Source organism: Ochotona curzoniae, unplaced genomic scaffold (assembly GCF_017591425.1).
Source record: "Ochotona curzoniae isolate NIBS_2020 unplaced genomic scaffold, NIBS_Ocur_1.0 contig_3498, whole genome shotgun sequence".
NCBI lineage: Eukaryota > Metazoa > Chordata > Mammalia > Lagomorpha > Ochotonidae > Ochotona > Ochotona curzoniae.
Window position 1 is genome coordinate 3,473,891 of NW_024465885.1, and position 17,545 is coordinate 3,491,435.

At 42.8% G+C, this 17,545-nt stretch overlaps 1 protein-coding gene across 2 annotated transcripts in view; it reads right to left on the minus strand.

Annotated features, from left to right (window-relative positions):
* The window catches only part of TMPRSS7 (transmembrane serine protease 7), a 40,565-nt gene extending 23,411 nt beyond the window's left edge, over positions 1-17,154 (minus strand). Inside the window, exons 1-9 of one of the 2 annotated variants that reach the window (XM_040980827.1) lie at positions 17,107-17,154; positions 15,300-15,507; positions 11,812-11,942; positions 8,260-8,327; positions 7,031-7,224; positions 6,057-6,095; positions 4,192-4,420; positions 2,368-2,498; positions 1,310-1,422 (exon numbers count right to left, since the gene is read on the minus strand). In XM_040980827.1, the coding sequence (XP_040836761.1) occupies positions 1,310-1,422; positions 2,368-2,498; positions 4,192-4,420; positions 6,057-6,095; positions 7,031-7,224; positions 8,260-8,327; positions 11,812-11,942; positions 15,300-15,507; positions 17,107-17,154 (1,161 nt within the window). Of the gene's footprint in view, positions 1-1,309; positions 1,423-2,367; positions 2,499-4,191; positions 4,421-6,056; positions 6,096-7,030; positions 7,225-8,259; positions 8,328-11,811; positions 11,943-15,299; positions 15,508-17,106 lie in introns of those variants that run through there. The other variant, XM_040980828.1, reaches the window with a different exon arrangement.
* Positions 17,155-17,545: the final 391 nt, after the last annotated feature.

Below are 17,545 nucleotides of genomic sequence, written 5' to 3' on the forward strand. Positions count from 1 at the left end.
AGGATGCAAGCCATCAGAATGTTTAAACAATTTGGCTGCTAAGACTATGCAGAAGTCAACATACATGCTTCAAATCCCCTCCTGCTTCCTTCTGCTACTGCTTTTTTCTCCTGGGCAGTCTCATGGCTAGCTTCCTTATGCATCAAGTTTCTCTGCAAATGTTCCTTATCAGTGAGGATTTTTGACTATCCCATTTAAGGAAACAAATCCCTACATTTCTTCCCCTCACTCACTTACTGCCACTCTATGGTCTCCTTCCAGCTTTATTTTTCTCCATAGCACTGTTTCTCCTTGTGCCATCCCACATACACTGGCCTCGTTCACTATCTAGACAAGCTCTCTGAGAGCAAGATGCTTTATTTTCAGGCTTTATGGATTCCCAATGTCTAGACCCCTTGTAGTTACTCAAGAACAAACTCAATGAACACAGACTACAAACTCCTTGTCACACAACCCAATGACTCTCTCCACATCATAAAAGCAGCATGTATACTGAATGAGCAAAGAGAACATGTGACCCTATATCCATATGAAACTATAGTAAAATACACACACACAATTTTACAGCCTGATATTCAAAGACAGCAGAAGGGCATGGCACTGTGGCAAAAACAGCATCCTATGTGGAAGCACTGGCTCAAGTCCCAGCTGCTCCACTTCTAACCCAGCTCCTGGCTAAGGTTCCTGGGACAGCAACACAAGATAGCCCATGGAATTGGGTTCCTGCTATGTGGAAGATCACATGGTATTCCCAGTTCCTGGCTTCTATCTAGTCCAGCTCTTAGCCATTGCAGCCATTTGGGAAATGAAACAGTGGATGAAATACCTCTGTGTGTGTGTGTGTGTGTGTGTGTGTGTGTGTGTGTGTGTAGTTATCAAAAGGAGCTAAAAGAGATGTATATTTGATGTAATGTCATGCTTTTTGCTTATAAAATAAAAATGTAAATGTATATTTTCTAATCCAATTATTCTTAATTATGGCCATTATGATGGAGTAATTATGAATGTAAAAATGCTCCTTACCATAATAAAAATAACCGTTTGATCCCCCCAAATTCTGTATTATTTAGGACAAATAAACAAAATTAATTGGGAAAATTAGCTCCTTGTCTTCTAAGAGAAGATGATTCGTGAACAGAGGGTTAAAATGGCAGGAAACTTGGATAATATGTTGCTAAGATTTAAATTTTTAAAAATTCAGTGATAATCATTTTGCAATTTGAAAAATAAGGTGGCAGAATTAAAAAATAAAATACTACTAGAAACAGAATAGCAATGCTTTTGTAAGATACTGGTAAAATTCAGCTACCTGAAATTTCCAGGTACACTTGCACTTTGGAGGATAGTAGCTCGGGTAATACGGACTTGAAATCGTCCCTTCAAAGCTGGTGATTTCTTTGACCTGCACCGTGTTTTCACACTCTGGAAAAAAAAAAAACAATAATTCTCAATGATTTACAGCTGTGAGATTAGAGAAAACTACCCAGCTGCATTTCTTTAATTACAAATATAATTTCTTGACTAATAAACTAATGCCTTTTCTGACTTTTGCTTTTTAAAGAAGTAACACCCTACAAATTTATGGCTGAAAGACTTCTTTCTCATAAACTTGCTTTTACATCCTATGTTACAGCTGCAGATCTGAAGCTTGCCATTACGCTCTTAAAATGTGGGTCTGAACTCAGAGACACCTGCAACTTGCCCTGCAGCCCCTGCCCACCGTCTGACTTGATCATCCCATGTTCCCCAGCCCTGAGAGCTGCTGTCACTTTCTACATGTATACCATCCACACTACCCTGACGTTCTTACCTGTTTGACCTCCTGGATTACCTAATGAACACTTTATACTGAGTTAATAGCTGTTCATTAAGTTCACTTGGTTAAAATCACGAACGCAGTTCCAGGTCTGTGGCACAGTTCATGTTCCAGCTGCTCCACCTCACATCCAGATCCCTGCCTGTGACCTGGGAAAGCAGTCAAAGATGGCCCAAAGCCTTGCGACCCTGCACATGCATAGGAGACCCTGAAGAGGCTCCAGGCGCCTAGCTTCAGATCAGCTCAGTTCCAGCCATTTTGGCCATCTGGGGAGCTAACTAGCAGATGGAAGACCTCTCTCTCTCGCTCTCTGTCTTCCTTTGTTTCTGTAAAATCTACCTTTCAAATAAAAATAAATTTAAAATATTTTAAAACATCACTAATATGACATCCCTCTTCCAACAGGACCCTGACTCAGAGTCTCTCACTAGTACCACAACCATGAAAGTGAAGCCTCAGGAAAGCTGGAAGCTTCGATCTCCAGGTTCTATTAACAGAGTATCGCACAAATATTTTCAAAGTAACTTTTTTTTTAATTGGGAAAGACTTACTTTGCTCTGGAATGACCTCAAAATATGCCCGGATTCCTGATAACCTTCTTATATGAGGAGATTTAAATGTCACCAACATGAGATTATTTGTAGATACAAATGATATTAATGTCCTTGTGGGCTCACAAATTCTGAAAACAAACAAAATAAATGCACATGAAAAATAAGTGGAGGACTGGACTTTCATCTAGTCCTGACTTCACACATGTCAGAATTATCCACACAGATGCTGTGAGAAAGTCTCTGCCAACCAGCTCTTCGTCAGTCAGTAAACACAGGGAGCTACCAATAGCACAGACCGGAAAAGTACAGAAGCTTCTGTCCAGTAATGATTATCATAGGATTCTCATGACATGGCCACACTAGACCCTCTTAAGAGCAAACAAGACTTGAAAGAGACAGGTATTGGGCCCAGCATGGTAGCCTAGCAGCTAAAGTCCTTGCCTTGCATGTGCCAGGATCCCATATGGGCACCAGTTCCAATCTCGGCTGCCCCACTTCTCATCCAGCTCCTTGTGGCCTGGGAAAGCAGTGAAGGACACCTCAAAGCCTTGGGACCCTGCACCCACACGGGAGACCTAAAAGAGGCTCTGGGCTCCTGGCTTCGGGTCGGCATAGTTCCAGCCATTGCAGCTGCTTGGCGAGTGCATCATCAGAGGGAAGATCTTCCTCTCTGTCTCCCCTCCTCTCTGCATATCAGCCTTCATAACAAAAAATAAAAGAGCTAGGTATTCCTCTGCTGTTAGGAAGGCTGGGCTCAAAACTCAGCATCTTCATTTAGCTCGGCAATCAAGTAACCGTAAGTTAGAAAGCAGTAGCTTCCCTTCTATGAAATGTTTGTGACAACAACAGAGTGTTTCTCATTGTACTTCGGTGAGGAATAATTGAGATAATACGATGTCTGAAATGCTGAAAAGAAACTGGCAGCAGTGATTGAGGAATGGGAGCCAATGCAGAGCTACTTTTAACTGAATACCCTACTATATTAGTCGACTTTTGGCATGCAGACTCACAACCAAACACATGAGAACACATATGTAAACATGCATAAAAGGCTGTTACCTACATGCATAAACAGCACAAGCAGGAAGAGAAGTGCAAACATTTGGCACAGCAGCAAGATGCCACTTGGATGATCACGTCCGCTATCAGGGCGCCTGGCTGCAGTTCTGAATCCACATCTGGCCCCAGATTCCTACTAACACACACCCTGGGAGGCAGCATGTGATGGCTCAAGCACTTGGGTTACCCACATGAAACACTTAGATGATATTCTAGGATCCTGCATTGGTCTGGTGAAGCCCCAGCTATTGCAGGCATTTGAGAAGTGTACCAGCAGATGAAACGACTTATGTTAAAATGCAACAGAAATTTGTTCCAGGTAAATGAAATCCTGAAATAGCTGATTTTTTTTTTTTTTGCTAATTAATCCTATGTTTTACAATGCAGATATGTCATCTTTGCAGCACGAAGAAAAAAAAAACCAATTGTTTCACTAACACTATGCATAGGATACTTATTCTTACACTCTGTTAAAGGGATTAGGCTTCAGAATAATTTGCAGTAAGAGCAAAATTAGAAATCTCATGTTTCAAATTCACTGGCTGAAGTTCTTGCTATGCTGATTTTGAGAGTCTCATACACTAACAGTGGAAAACATCAAAAGCTGAAGTCCACAGAGCACTAAAAAGAGCAAGGGTCGGCCATGATTCCTCACAGAAGCATCTCTTTTAAAAGCTTTCTTTTAAGAGGAATCCAGAGACTGCAAAGTAGAGACACTGTAAGAAGTGTTTTCCCCATCAGCACAGAGCGTTTGCATGCTACCTGTACAAGACAGTGCTCCGGATTGGCAAGAGGGAGTCGTAAATGGTCAAGGAGTCGGTGACACAGTTGTCAGCTTCGATTTGGATGGACTCGATGGAGAGGCGAATCAGGTATCCCACGATGGCCACCAGCTTGAAGTGACACACCAGCCTCCCTGAGGTCGCAGACATCTCCACAGGGTAGCGGAGGGACAGTTGCTCTGCGTAGACATACTGAGAGCAAACCTTGTCTGTGGAAACAGAATGGTCTTTTTTTTCGTGCTTTCTTGGTTTAGGAGATGACTTTTCTGGTAATCCTGATAGGACAGTATAGGGCAAAGGGCATGATGTGGAAAACATTGGCCATCCTCACCAGTCAAGAATCCGATTCCCTCTTTTCGGGTAACAGCACCTAGATTTTACTTTGATAAGCTGCCTCTGTTCTGCATACATAGTTTGGTTTGGGTTAAACTCAGCCCCCACCCCCCAATTCTAGAGATGAGCACATGACAGACTGGCCCAAGTCAAGAAATGGGTTCAGGTGTTATGGACTAAGAAGCTGATTAGTGCTCCCATTGGGCTGGGCAGGAACAGGAACTGGGCTTGTAGCTAAAAACACCTAGCCTAATTGGACTCATCTGTATCCAATTTCCTGACTAAATTAGGACCTGGTGTGTGTGTGGGGGGGAGTATATAAGGAGAGGTGAAGGAGCAATAAAGAAAGATTTCTACCATCACTGGTCTCCTGTCAGTGCTTCATCCCCAGACTCTCTTCCTAGCCAGAGTATTCAGGAACATGTACTTGGCACAGCAGTTACAATGCTGCTTGGGGCACCCACACCCCATATTGAAGTGGCTCTAATGTGAGCTCCACTACAAATTCCAGCTTCCTGCTAGTGTATCCCTGGGAGGCAGCAGATAATGTTATAAGAGAGTAAAAGGTTGAGTCCCTGCCATTGACAGGGGTGATCTTAATTAATTTCCCTGTTTCTGATTTGGCCTGGACCAGCCTTGGCTACTGAGGAGTCAACCAGCAAACAGAATAATCTCTCTCTCTTTTTTTCTTTTAAAAATGATTTATTTATTTTTGCTGGAAAATCAGATTTACAGAGAGAAGGAGACAGAGACAAAGATCTTCCATCTGCTGGTTTGCTTCCCAGATGGCTGCAATTACCAGAGTTGAGCTGATCCAAAGCCAGGAGTTAGGAGCCCCTTCCAGGTCTCATGTGGGTGCAGGGTCCCAGGGTTTGAGCCATCGTCAACTGCTTCCCCAGGCCATAAGTAGGGAGTTGGATGGGAAGTGGAGCAGCCAGGATTAGAACCAGCACCCATATGGGAGCCCAGCACATGCAAGGCAAGAATTTTAGCCACCAAGCTACTTTGCCAAGCCCTCTTTCTCTGTTTTACATATAAATAAAAATGTTAGTTCAGAATTGGACAGCCATAAATGGTCAATAAAACCCAGCATCAGGGCAAATGAGAATAATCTTGCAAAAACTACTAGAAAAAATTATGTGTGTGTGAGAAATAGGGGTGATTTCCATGATACTTGCGAAAACAAGAAATCACACACTTGGATATTCTGGTTACCATTTACAGCACCACAATGGAAGAACACATTTGATAATGTAGCCGTAACAGAAGACAGCAATGGAAGAGTCCCATATTTTATTTTACAACCTAGATTCAGCCATGTCTGAAGCCAGAACACTCCATGTTTATAACAGGTGTATGAGCCAGTCAAGTCTTGTTTTTAAACTAGTTTGTATGTATTTGCAACTAAAAGGGGCACTGAGAAACACCATCATTGGAGAAGGAGGAAAACGGGCAAAAAGCATCTAAATGGGAGCAGGTTTGAGAGATAGCAGACACTGTAAAAAATCTTACCAGATCCTATAGTGGAGGAGTAATCTGATCGAAGCCCAGCTGCATTAAGAAAGCACAGAAGAGTCAGCTAGCGCTTTCACTTCATTTTGCCAGAGTGATTTTAATAAACATTATTTTCAATCCCTTTGTTTAAAAGAAATCAAACATATCTGGAATTTGTTTTAAAATAATATTCAGTGAGGGTTGAGGAGCTTGTTCAAGTATTTAGAGGTCAAACAAGAGTGCAATAAACTGATAGTTGTTGAAGTTGAGTCTGAATGAGAATTTGTTATACACTTCCTTTCACTTCTGTAGCCTTGAAACCATTCATAGTTACAAGATTCAGACATCTTAAAGGTATAAAAAGCAACCAAACCAAATACACTAATTAATTCCATGCCTGAAATAGTAAAATTAGTGTAGGTTTTTCCACAAGAGGTTTTTCATCCATTCCTTTGTATATAATCTAGCAGCCAACCACTGTATGCCTACATATGTGTATATATTTATTATATACATATGTAATAAAAGCTGTATACATTTGGGAATCTATCATACTTAAACCATTTCACTGTCAGGACAAATTATTACATTTGCATTTGACAAGCGTAGGGAGCAGGCAATTTCGGAACATGGATCAAGGCTCTATAATGTAGATGCATTACCTTCTGCACAAAGGAAGAGACAAGAAAAACCTCAGCAAAATTCTTCCTTCTCTAGGACTTTGTTCTTTAGAAACTTAGTTTGAAGAGGTATGAACCAAATAAACATAAGGAGAGTTACACAATAATACATTCAATTTCATGTATGTGCTGATCCCGATTCTATTATTCAGTCAGCGTACTAACTGCAAGATTTCGTGATTTCCTTAGCATAATCCCAGTGTCTTCAGCTAATCCTGTGCCACTAAGACTATACATGAGAATACTTCATTGCAAGGCTGACAACCAGAGGGACAACCGAAGGGAGGTAGAGAGGAGTTACCCAACAATCACCATTTAGTACCACAGAGTCCATGTCCACTGCCAGGCCTTGCAAGCTCCCCACAGAGGTTCGGTTGATGATGCTCGTCTGGATGGAGTCCTTCAAGATGGCTGCCACACAGTCTTCGCAGAAGATGTGGCCCTTGGCGTGTGGCATGACAAACACAATCCAGAAGTGGACAAGGAGGCCACCTTTGTTGTTGCTGCTATTGTAAGAGTAGAAAAACGAGAGATTTAGAGATACTGCTTGGGAAGTCAACTTTCATAGGGAGGCAGAATCCCAATGGACAGGCTTAAGGTAAGGCCACAGAGTACGGGTAAAATCTAACTCCCTTCTCTGGGTAGTCAGTGGCTCCTATTTTGTGAATTGGAAGGGAAAATATCATGTGACATGCATTCTGATTATTATGTTGGATTTAGATCTATAGCCATTACCGAACTGCATTTCAATGGAAACTATACCATTTTTATGTATATCAGTATCCACTGCCATCAACAATAACAGGAATTACAGTGTTTGATACCTACTGCGTGCACAATAAATCTGCTTTGTCCCATTTATTATCGCTTGGAAGAAACTATGACAGTTTCACAGGTAAGGAAATTGAAGCCAAGTACTATTCAAAGTCACTCAACTAAGGGCTCAGATCCAATTTGCTTTTTGCTCTGACCAGAAAGCTTACAGTCCCAACTGCACAAATACTGCTGTGTTTTATGAAGTACAAAGACATGTTCACAGTAGTAAATAATTTGGAAAATGAACAGGAAGGAAAGTCCACAAGTTGCTTTCCTCCAAGGATCTCAGTGTCTTTAGTGAGTCAGAGGGACTGAATCTCCAGAGGTCAATAGGGGTAGATAGTAAAGGTGGGATCTGTTACACTGTGCACAAACGTTTCCTAAAACTTACTTGACCTTGAAATTCTTCTTTTCTTGCACCATCTCTAGTTACCACTTCTTCATTGAATGTATTTTGAGAAACCATGGCCTCAGCTTTACTTTCACCTCTAGCCTTTAGCCAATCTGGTCACCACACTTGTGCTGATAGAGAGTTCAAGAGTCCCACTTTGGGGAAAGGACAGGATTTGGTAGATGAGGAGCAAAATCCCTGCAGAGAGTTGGGTACCAGGTTATGCTAATAAGATATAACCCACAGCGACCCTCTACTCAAGATAGAATCTCAACCTTGAGCAGAAAATGTTAACAGCGAACACAGAAATCTCCAAGCATGGGGTATGCCTTACCTGACATCAGCAACAACGGACTGCTTGTAAAACTTGGAGAAGGCAGAGGTTGTGTAAACCAGGTTTATCTGAAAAAGAATTGAGGTGTCTGAAGTCTTTCAAACTCAGCTTACTTTCACAGCGCCTTGCAGGTTGGGGGTGAAACTCTGAAAGCTCGTAAGGAGAAAGGTCTTCCACAAATTATAGGTTCCTACCTCCAAATGTAGGCAGTATTTTATTAATTAAAATAAATTCTTACATTTGTAGCAACTCTTTATTTACTTCCTTTCATCCTGTTATCTATGGGGAAGAGTTAGCCTCATTCTTCATTGCTCTTTTCAAAGATTCAAATCAAGCTTAACCTCTGTGTGTTTCCCACTTCAAAGCTTAATTTTCTCCATAGATAACAAATTAAAGTCATTTAAATACCTTCTCACAAGTATTTAAACCAACCCACTGGAACTTGCAAGATTCAGGTGGGTGTAAAATGAACTGGGCTATGTGTTGGCCTCGCTAAACTACATGAGAGCAGTGTCTGAGCATGGACCAGGTGTGGCTGGGCTGCAACACTCAACAGAAAGAACCAGATTGGGTATGGGCCAGTTGGGCAAGGCCACTATTCCTGCAAGAACAAGAGGTAGACAAAGTCAGCCTGGACCAAGGCCCCACTGGTGTGCACAAATCTACCAATGGGAGAAGACCTGAAAGAGGAGCTTGGGGGACTACCTTGTCAGAATGCCGTCTCTGCAGGTGAACAAATGAACCAAGGTGAAGAGCAGCCCAGACCAACTCGGGTTACAGTACCCACTGGAAATCACGTGGGTCAGGTCTGGGGGTGGGCCAAGATGAGCCAGTTCATAATATCCACTGGCAGATCTGAGAACAGGAGGGGTCGGGTCAGGATACAACACCAGCCAGTTTACACTGGGGCCAGGACTGAGGGCTGGCTGGGTCAGACAAGGCTGTAACACCTACCAGCAGGAGCTGGAACTGGAGGCAGGCTGGACTGAGCCAGGCTGAAGAACCGGCTGGTAGATGCTCAGGTGAGGTGAGCCATGTCCATCTGGTGGGTGCTGGTTTCATGAGCCCTAGGGGCAGAGGGTTTTTGGACCTGCCTGTGTGGTGGGCGCTGGGTTAGTGAGTCCCTGGGGTGAGGAGTCTGGAGTAGCCCAGGTTGTCTGGCCCAAGGCCTTGGGCCCGCCCATGAGAACTGGTCCTCCTCAGTGGAAAAGACTGAGCAGTAGACGGCTAGCCTAGATTCACATGGAGGATTTGGCAGCCCATTGAGGCCTGCAGAGGGATCTGATATCATGGCAGAGGAAGGAGAACAGAACAAATTAGACAACTGCCCCAGTAAAATGAAGACCGCAAATATCTGAGCAAATGGAGATTCTAAGATCAACTGTGCCAGCCAATGGACAGGGAGAGTGTTTCCTTCCTTATCTATGGATCAATAAAAGAGTATTTCAGAACTATTCCAACCACCTGGCAGACCCCTTGGATTGTGCACCACATTGGGACTCTGGGTGGATACAGGAGGTTGCTTTTCCCCATCTCCTAGGACTTGGGTGTTTGGGAAGCTGGGTATGGCTTCTCCCTTTATCTCCCCTCTCCCCCTAGAAACAGGAGAAAGAAATAGAAAATTTGGAAACAATAATCATACCCACTCTTTTCTAATCCTGGGTCCTTCCCACCCTGATGTAAACATGATCTAAAGTAAAATAAATTGTTTTTAAAAGTAATGTTTATATCATAAAAACAGAACAGTATTTAAGCCACCCTCTACTAGAACACTGCCGCTGTCTTAAGGACATGTTCCCCTTTCAGCCACCAGGGGGCAGGCATGCCCAAGGCCAGCTACCCATCCATCTGCCTGCAGAAAGACATCTTAGCAAACGCTCAGCCCCTTTAAAACCCGGTAATCTCAAAGCAGAACTATGCCAACCAATTTATTTTCTTTGGCTAAGACATTTCTAAAATCCATTCTCTTGTCACAAATCTCCTGCCATAGTCACAAAGCCAACTACCTCATTGCTTACAATACAAAAATAAATGAATAAAAACAGCCTTAGAAATTATACAGATGTATAGAAAATATACAGATTTGGAGTTAAATATGTTGTACAACAAGGAATGTGATGGAGCAGGCATTTGTGCAGCGATTATTCAACACTAATGTTGTTCCCTCTCCGTCTGTGCTAGCTTCCTGTTGATATGCAGGGGTTGGCTCCAGTACTTGAGTCCCTGTCATCCACATGGAAAACCAGGGTTGAGTTCTGGGTTCCTGGCTCCAGTCTGGCTTAGCCCTGGCTCTTGGTGGGTAGCAGGAGGGGGCGCGGTATTTGGAGAGTGAGCCAGAGGATGGAAGACTTCGCTCTCCCTCTATCTCTCTTTCAAATACAATTCAATAAATACATGAATAAACACTTTTAGATTTTTGTTGCCTAAACTATCTGAACCTTCATTGTCTTTTTCCATTAGCAAACTGATCATCAAAATAGCACAATTAGGTTAATTTAAAGAAAAATTCCTACACATCAGAAGAATATTTAGTCATGTATTCAGTATAGCAGAGGCATTCAATAAGTAAAAATCTCTCTGACAACTGCTGCACAGCACTTTGCCATTCTAGTTTGCAAGGTGCCTGTCACTGTGTAACGTCATGGCTATCCAACCCCCTCTGTTACTGTGGAAATACAAACTGGCAGAAATGGAATGTTCCAAGAGCTATTAAGAATGTGCCAAGAAATATGAGCAGGTTTTTTTTTCTATTTTGCCAAGTTATTAAAAGTTTTAAAAATTATGCAGGAAAATAGTAAAAAAAAAACATGCATTTTATGTGGTGATTGTCTTGTCACATTATCCATAATTGAAAACAGCTTAAATATTCAACAAAAAGAGATTTGCTCTTTTTGAGGCCTTTGAAACTTATGTGCTTCAAAAGTATATTTGTATTTACTTGCAGAGTCGCATCCAGTGTAGTGTTAAAATCAGACTAAGAAACTAGTTTGAAACAATTCCTAACAGCTGTGTGGTCCAGTTTACAAGGGACCGTGTCTCTGATGATATTAATGAGGAAGGCTTTAATATGGTCTGTTATCCTTTTCTGAATTTCATCAACTTTATAATATCTTTTGGCCTACGATAAGGAAAAGTGAAGATCATTTTATGCAAAAAACAAAAGGGAAGACAGTGACCCCCATCCCAGTACTAATCAGGCCCAAACCTGCTTTGCTTTGCTCAGCGTGCTATGCCACAGCACAAGTAAATACACTATCAACACAATGGGCAGAAATAGATGCATGTGGATCACACACAACTTCTGTTCTGGAAGGTATCTGAAAAATCAACTGATCAAATTCCTTTATTTTATAAATGGGGATAAACAAGTTCAGAGAATCATTTTTTTTACATTCATCAGAAAAAATAGCAATTCCTTCATATAGCAAAGATAAACAAAAAAGCCCACATTTCCTTCTGTCCACTTCCTAAATCCACTCTGCCTCGCTTTCCTTGCTCACTGTGACCCGTGAGATCCCCGCCACCCGCGCGGCCCTGCCCCCATGGCCTCACCACTTGCTGCACAGTCCGAGCCACTGAGAGGAATTCCCTGGACTCCTTGTGTCGGTGCTCAGGAAGAAACTCCATGTTGGTGATACGAAACATGCCAACGAAGTAAAAAGCATCTCTACTTTCCGTCTTACCTGTGAAGTAGGAGACAGCATGAGGTTTCTCCCACCTGAATGGCAGCAGGGCATTGTCCCACCTGGTCACTGGTGGGTTTCTAAAGTGATCCTCTGATTTCGTTTTCTTGACATATTGCTCCTGTTGGGGACCATCTACAAGGCCCACAGCCTCTGTGCATTCCCTCCCTTGGGAACATGCCCCACAATACTGTCACTTTCATCTGCTTGTCATTTGATATTCAAGCTTTCTTGCTAGCCTCTAACACCGTATCTGATGAGCTTTGAAGGGAAGGTGAAGGTGGGGTGGGAGGTAAGGAGGAAAGAGGGAGAGAGTAGGAGAGGGGAAAAAAGGAGGAAGAGTGGGAGAGAAAACGCTTTTAGTGCATGGAAACACTAAACAAATAAATGATACAGAACTTAAAAAGTGAATGGAGTGAATTTGAGTGAGGGGAAGCAGCTTCCAGGGTCACATTAGCCTCAAGCAGGTTGAGACTGTGAAGGGTAGGGGACAACACAGGGAAAGGGGCAGGAGGCTGAACTCCTGCCCTACTCGCACAAGTTCTGGGGCCTTAGACACACCACGTGGCCTCACCAGTTCCCCCTATGAAACAACTTTGTTCTTATGTTTGTTTTAGATGATTAATTTATTGATTTGACTTCAGACTCCGAAGTGTGCTTGAAACCTAGGACCTCTTTCTAGAGGCTCACATGTCCCTCTCGCATCAATAACTACACTCAAAATCAAGACCAAAATAATGTAACAAAAATCAATTTCGCCTTGACTCAGATTATGCTCATCCAACTCAAGGTCAGACCTACATACTTAACCCTCTGTGATCTTCCTGATTGTTTATCCCTCTCATTTCTTTAGCTCCCCCCGACCACCACCACCACGACCAGAGTCCACAAATCAAAGCTAAGCTACCTCCTGTTCATTCTTATCTGTTCATAATCTACTCATAAGCATTTCCCTTTGATATTTACACAACCAATAAACTACTAATGTACAATTCAAAATGGTGTACAAAAATAGCTACACAAATGGAAATGCATCATTTGAGAGGTGGCAGAGAGTTGGAAATCTGTAGGCTTGCTCCGTGTTGCAGTGGCTTGTATTTAACTCAGCTGCCCATTGACTGGACTTATGCCACTGATCTGTTTCTTGAGGACAGAAACCAAATCTTGTTTACTGCTCTGTCCTCCTAGCCTACCACAGCTGCCAGTATACAGCAAGTACTCCCAAGATGTGCTGAACAAAATTTTGGGGAATTGGCTCATGAAACCTTCACTAGAATTCATTCCTGGACTGGTTGGATGCTTCTCCTCTGGGATCAGAAAATTATCAGAGTAAAGGAGTCAACCTACACCTTCCAGCACTGAACTGTGAAATTTCCCAAAGTAGAAAATGAGTATGTGAGCCTTTCAGAAATGTATCTTGGTGGGCTGATGACCTATCCTGTGCCTCCCCCTGCCCCAAAAAAGTAGAAAACCAACTTGTATAGATGTACATGACCTGACCTGTTCATGACAATATTCATTAATTCTTTGTCTATTCGTTTTGTTTTCCAATCATATTTTGATGGCTTTCAAAGTATGTATAGGACCACAGCTTCTCTGCTCACAACACTTCTACCATCAGATGCCACCTCCACATTAATAATTTTCCAGTTCTCTACATACAGCAACTGAGAATCCAGTGATGGAATTCAGCTCTGACACTAGTGTCCTGGACTCAGCTTTAGGCCCCATGGTTAAGGGATCAGTCCCGAGGCTGCCCCCACTTCAGATGCCACGGAGGAGGTGGCGGGGGGTTGGGAGGGTGCCTCAGGCTGCTCGCTTGTTCATGCCACTGTCCACCTTGGTTACAAACTGAGAGTCGTCCCATGACCCTTGGGCTTCATGATTTTCTACAACTCACAAAATTCAGAGAGACACTTAACTTACTACTGCTGGTTTATAGAAAAGCATGTTGTAAAAGACACACACAAACAGACAGGTGAAGTGCACAGGGCAAGGAGGGAAGTGTCCAAAGCAAAAGTCTCTGGCTTGCAGAGCTGACACAGGCCTTTTCCTCACCAGGAATATGTTCGCCAACTTGAAAGCTTCCCTGATATGCATTGGCAGTGCCATTTATATAAGCATGACTGATAACAGCATTGCATGTGGATGATTTCATCCAAACTCCAATCCCTCCCCAAAGGTGAGGGGCCCCACATAGTGCAGGGTTGGTTACTCAGACTACCACTGGATTTTCTGTCACCAGTCATCTCATTTACATACAAAAAGACTCAAAAGCCCTGTGTTAGGAACCAGGGACGAAGAGGAAACCTTACAGCCAAGGGTGTTCCTGCCCTCTTCACTCAGGAGAGTATAAGAAAAAACCTTGTGCCAGACATGGCGACGACAACCAAATGTGCTTTGTATTGCTACAGGACAGGGATGCTGAATCAAATACACTAGCCAGTAGAGGATGGAGACTCCAGTGCAAGTCAACAAGTGCTATGGTTACTGAATTTCGTGAGTCAGTACTCTGTACGAAATAGCTTAGTTATGACACCTGTCCAAAGCAATCCATCACATCAACAAAAGCATAACAACAGGGAAGAGCAAGATGCGTGTGTGAAACGGAGCTCAGGGAGCTGGAACTGTAATGTTGCCTAGAAACAGGAGGCAGTGGGAGGAATGAGAAAATGAAACTGTTTACCATTCCATTCACTTCGAACAGCTGTAAACGCATTACATTTCTGAACTAGTCCGAATCTCCTGAAAATTCTCTGCAGTTCTTCCCATCCTATTCCCTCTTTCTTCTCTGGCTGCTCTCCACAAGTAAAGAGATAGTGCTAAGGAAGACGTGTGAAAGAGAGTTCCAGCTTCTTTTTCCTTGAATCCTTTACACGAGGGGTGCTTACGTCACCACCTCGGGGACTCCATCCTGGATTAGATTTGCCTCTTGATCCAGCCCCTGGCTTCCTAGCCAACCTCCTGCCAATGAGCATCCTGAGAAGCAATAACTGGTACTCAAGTACTTGGGTCACTGCCACCCACACGGGAGATGCAGATTAAGTTCTTGACCCTTGACTTCAGCTTGACACAACCCTGGCTGTTACAGGCATTGAATAAGTAAACCAGCAAATGGAAAGTGTGTGTGTGTGTGTGTGTGTGTGTGTGTGTGTGTGTGTGTGTTTCTAGATTCCAAATAAGTAAAATTAAATTGTAAAAAAAAGTTATTAACATGATTTTTACAACCCCTGAACACTAGTTTTGGAAATGGTCTGTTAAGGAGGAGAATCTCATGAGAAATCCCAGGGGCAGGTCAGGCTCACAAGGACTCATCCCACTACCTCTAAGCCCAAAGAGCCAGACACTGTAACTTACTGATGTAGAGCCACAGAAGGGTCCAGGCTATGATGGCTAGCACAAAGAGAAATGCTGTAAGAAGGATGATTTTGTTTTGGACATTCCAAAAGGGAGCTTTCTTCTGGCATTGCTTCTTGGGCTTGGCTGTGCTTATGGGTCTTCGTGGCGGTCGTCTCGCTGGAGTTTTTCCTTGGCCACTGACCACCTGAACTGAGATATTGGATATCTTTGAAAGGAAAAAAAAGGACATTATCAGTTAGAAGTAGTCTAGTAGTAGCAGCTTAAAAGGGATTATCCAATCAGGAGACCTTGGTGCTAAAAGGTCTAAATGTACCAAATGTTTTATATAAAGATAGTAAATTGATGTGCATCACAGCATGGAAGTGAAATTAGAAATAGGAGGCATGGTAAGTTCCCTAAGGAAACTGTTTCCACAGCCTCTCCTCAACTCTGCAGAACAGATGCTCCAGGGAAAGGCCTAAATTCCACCAAGCAGGGTAAACTAGACACAAGGATGTGAAGGTTCTAGGAGGGTAAATGACTACATACACACAGCTGTGTGTGTAAACGTGCTTCAAATGTTTGCACCATGCTTCTCTTGTAGTCAGTTCTTTCTGGGCTGAGACAGATGGAAAATAAGCATTCTACACAGAAATGAGCCAATTTCTTAATTCTGGCTTCAGGATGGTAGGAAGGGAAAGGTCATGTGACAACATGATTTGTGTAGGGTTGTAGCATAGGAATCAAACATGCTTATTTTACCATTGCCAGTCACTGAACTGACTAGTGACTGTGTCATTTAATCATCAAGGAGCAAACACCTTATTTTAAAAAGAAGATGAAGTAGAAGACTCATTATATCGATAAGTTATTGCCTGAAGTGTAACAGTATGCACATGTAAGAGGGAAAAGTACATTATTTAGCTGTTTCCCCTTCTCCTCTTATTTTCCTCTCCTCTACCCCCTGTCATTTGATGCTGTGAATTCTTTAATAATGTATCTGAGAGTTTAGCTTCTTTGACCGAGAGATTTATACATGTCAGGGTAACTAAACTCCAGTGATGAAATAACTCTTAACCACACATTCTTTTAATGACAATGACCCAGAGTACCAATTCCAAAGGAATCATCTCTCATGTGCGTTATCACTAAGAGGCTGCTCCTTCTCTTCCTCTTCCCTTCAAAGTTCATGGCTCCCCCATCTTTAACCCTACCAACTAATGGGATAGGATGTGGCCAAGTACACTCTGAATTATTCATAACTCCTCATTCGTTTTGCCCAGCACCCTTGTCAACTCCAGGAGTGAAACACCTCTGTCTTCCCTGGTGAAACTACACAAGGCCAGACTTACGTGATGGAATGTGCTAGAAGTGTGGATGCTGTTTCTAAAGAGAAAACATCCCACGGTGGGGTGGGGTGAGTTGACCGTGGTGACAAGCTCACATGGAGCACATTCCCCATAGAACCCGAAGAAGGAAGCACACAGAAATGCCAAGCCATACTGAGCTGACAAGGCCACAGTTGCATCTTAAGTGCAAGAACACATTATGGGTAGTCTCAGTTAGCACTGATTAATTTTTAAAATGGAATTTGTACGGCATGATTTCCCTGGAGTTTTACAAAAAGCAGTTGCAGATCAATTGCCAGCTGCAGTACTTTAAACAAGCTCACATTTGTAAATCTCCATTAAGCAACATAAGAAAATAAGAAATAAAGTCTTTTCTTAAGGTCCCTTTTATTTTACAGGCATACCATTTCTTTTTAGGAAAAGGGGTAGCCAGGACTGTCATTCAAGTGAGAGAAGGTTTCCAGTTCTCTACTTACTTTCAGGTCAGCAGGTTTGGGTGAAGCCTCACTGCTTTCTTTATCCATTTTCAGATGCTCTGTGTGTGATCAACCAAGGGGCCAGTTTTTTACCCCCTCGCTTGCTCTCTGGAGAAGAACTGAGACAACAGGCACTGCGTTCAAGCTACCTTTCAGCAGAATGGAATCAGTTTACTTGCACCGGGTCCAGTTCAGAAACTGAAACTGCCCTGCTGCTATATTGTGAATGTTAAAGGGACCTCAGCACTCAGCTTTGCACTCCAAAGTAATGGTCTCTTCATCCGCTTAGGTAAAAGCAGGGCCTCTCACATCCAACCTCCCTTACAGTGTCCTTATAAGAGAGCTCTAGAATGTAAACATTTTCAAGTAATGGATCAATTTGCCTGCGTCTTCTATAGAATTGAAAGATATCTAATTGCTATCCCTGAGTGCCTCTAAA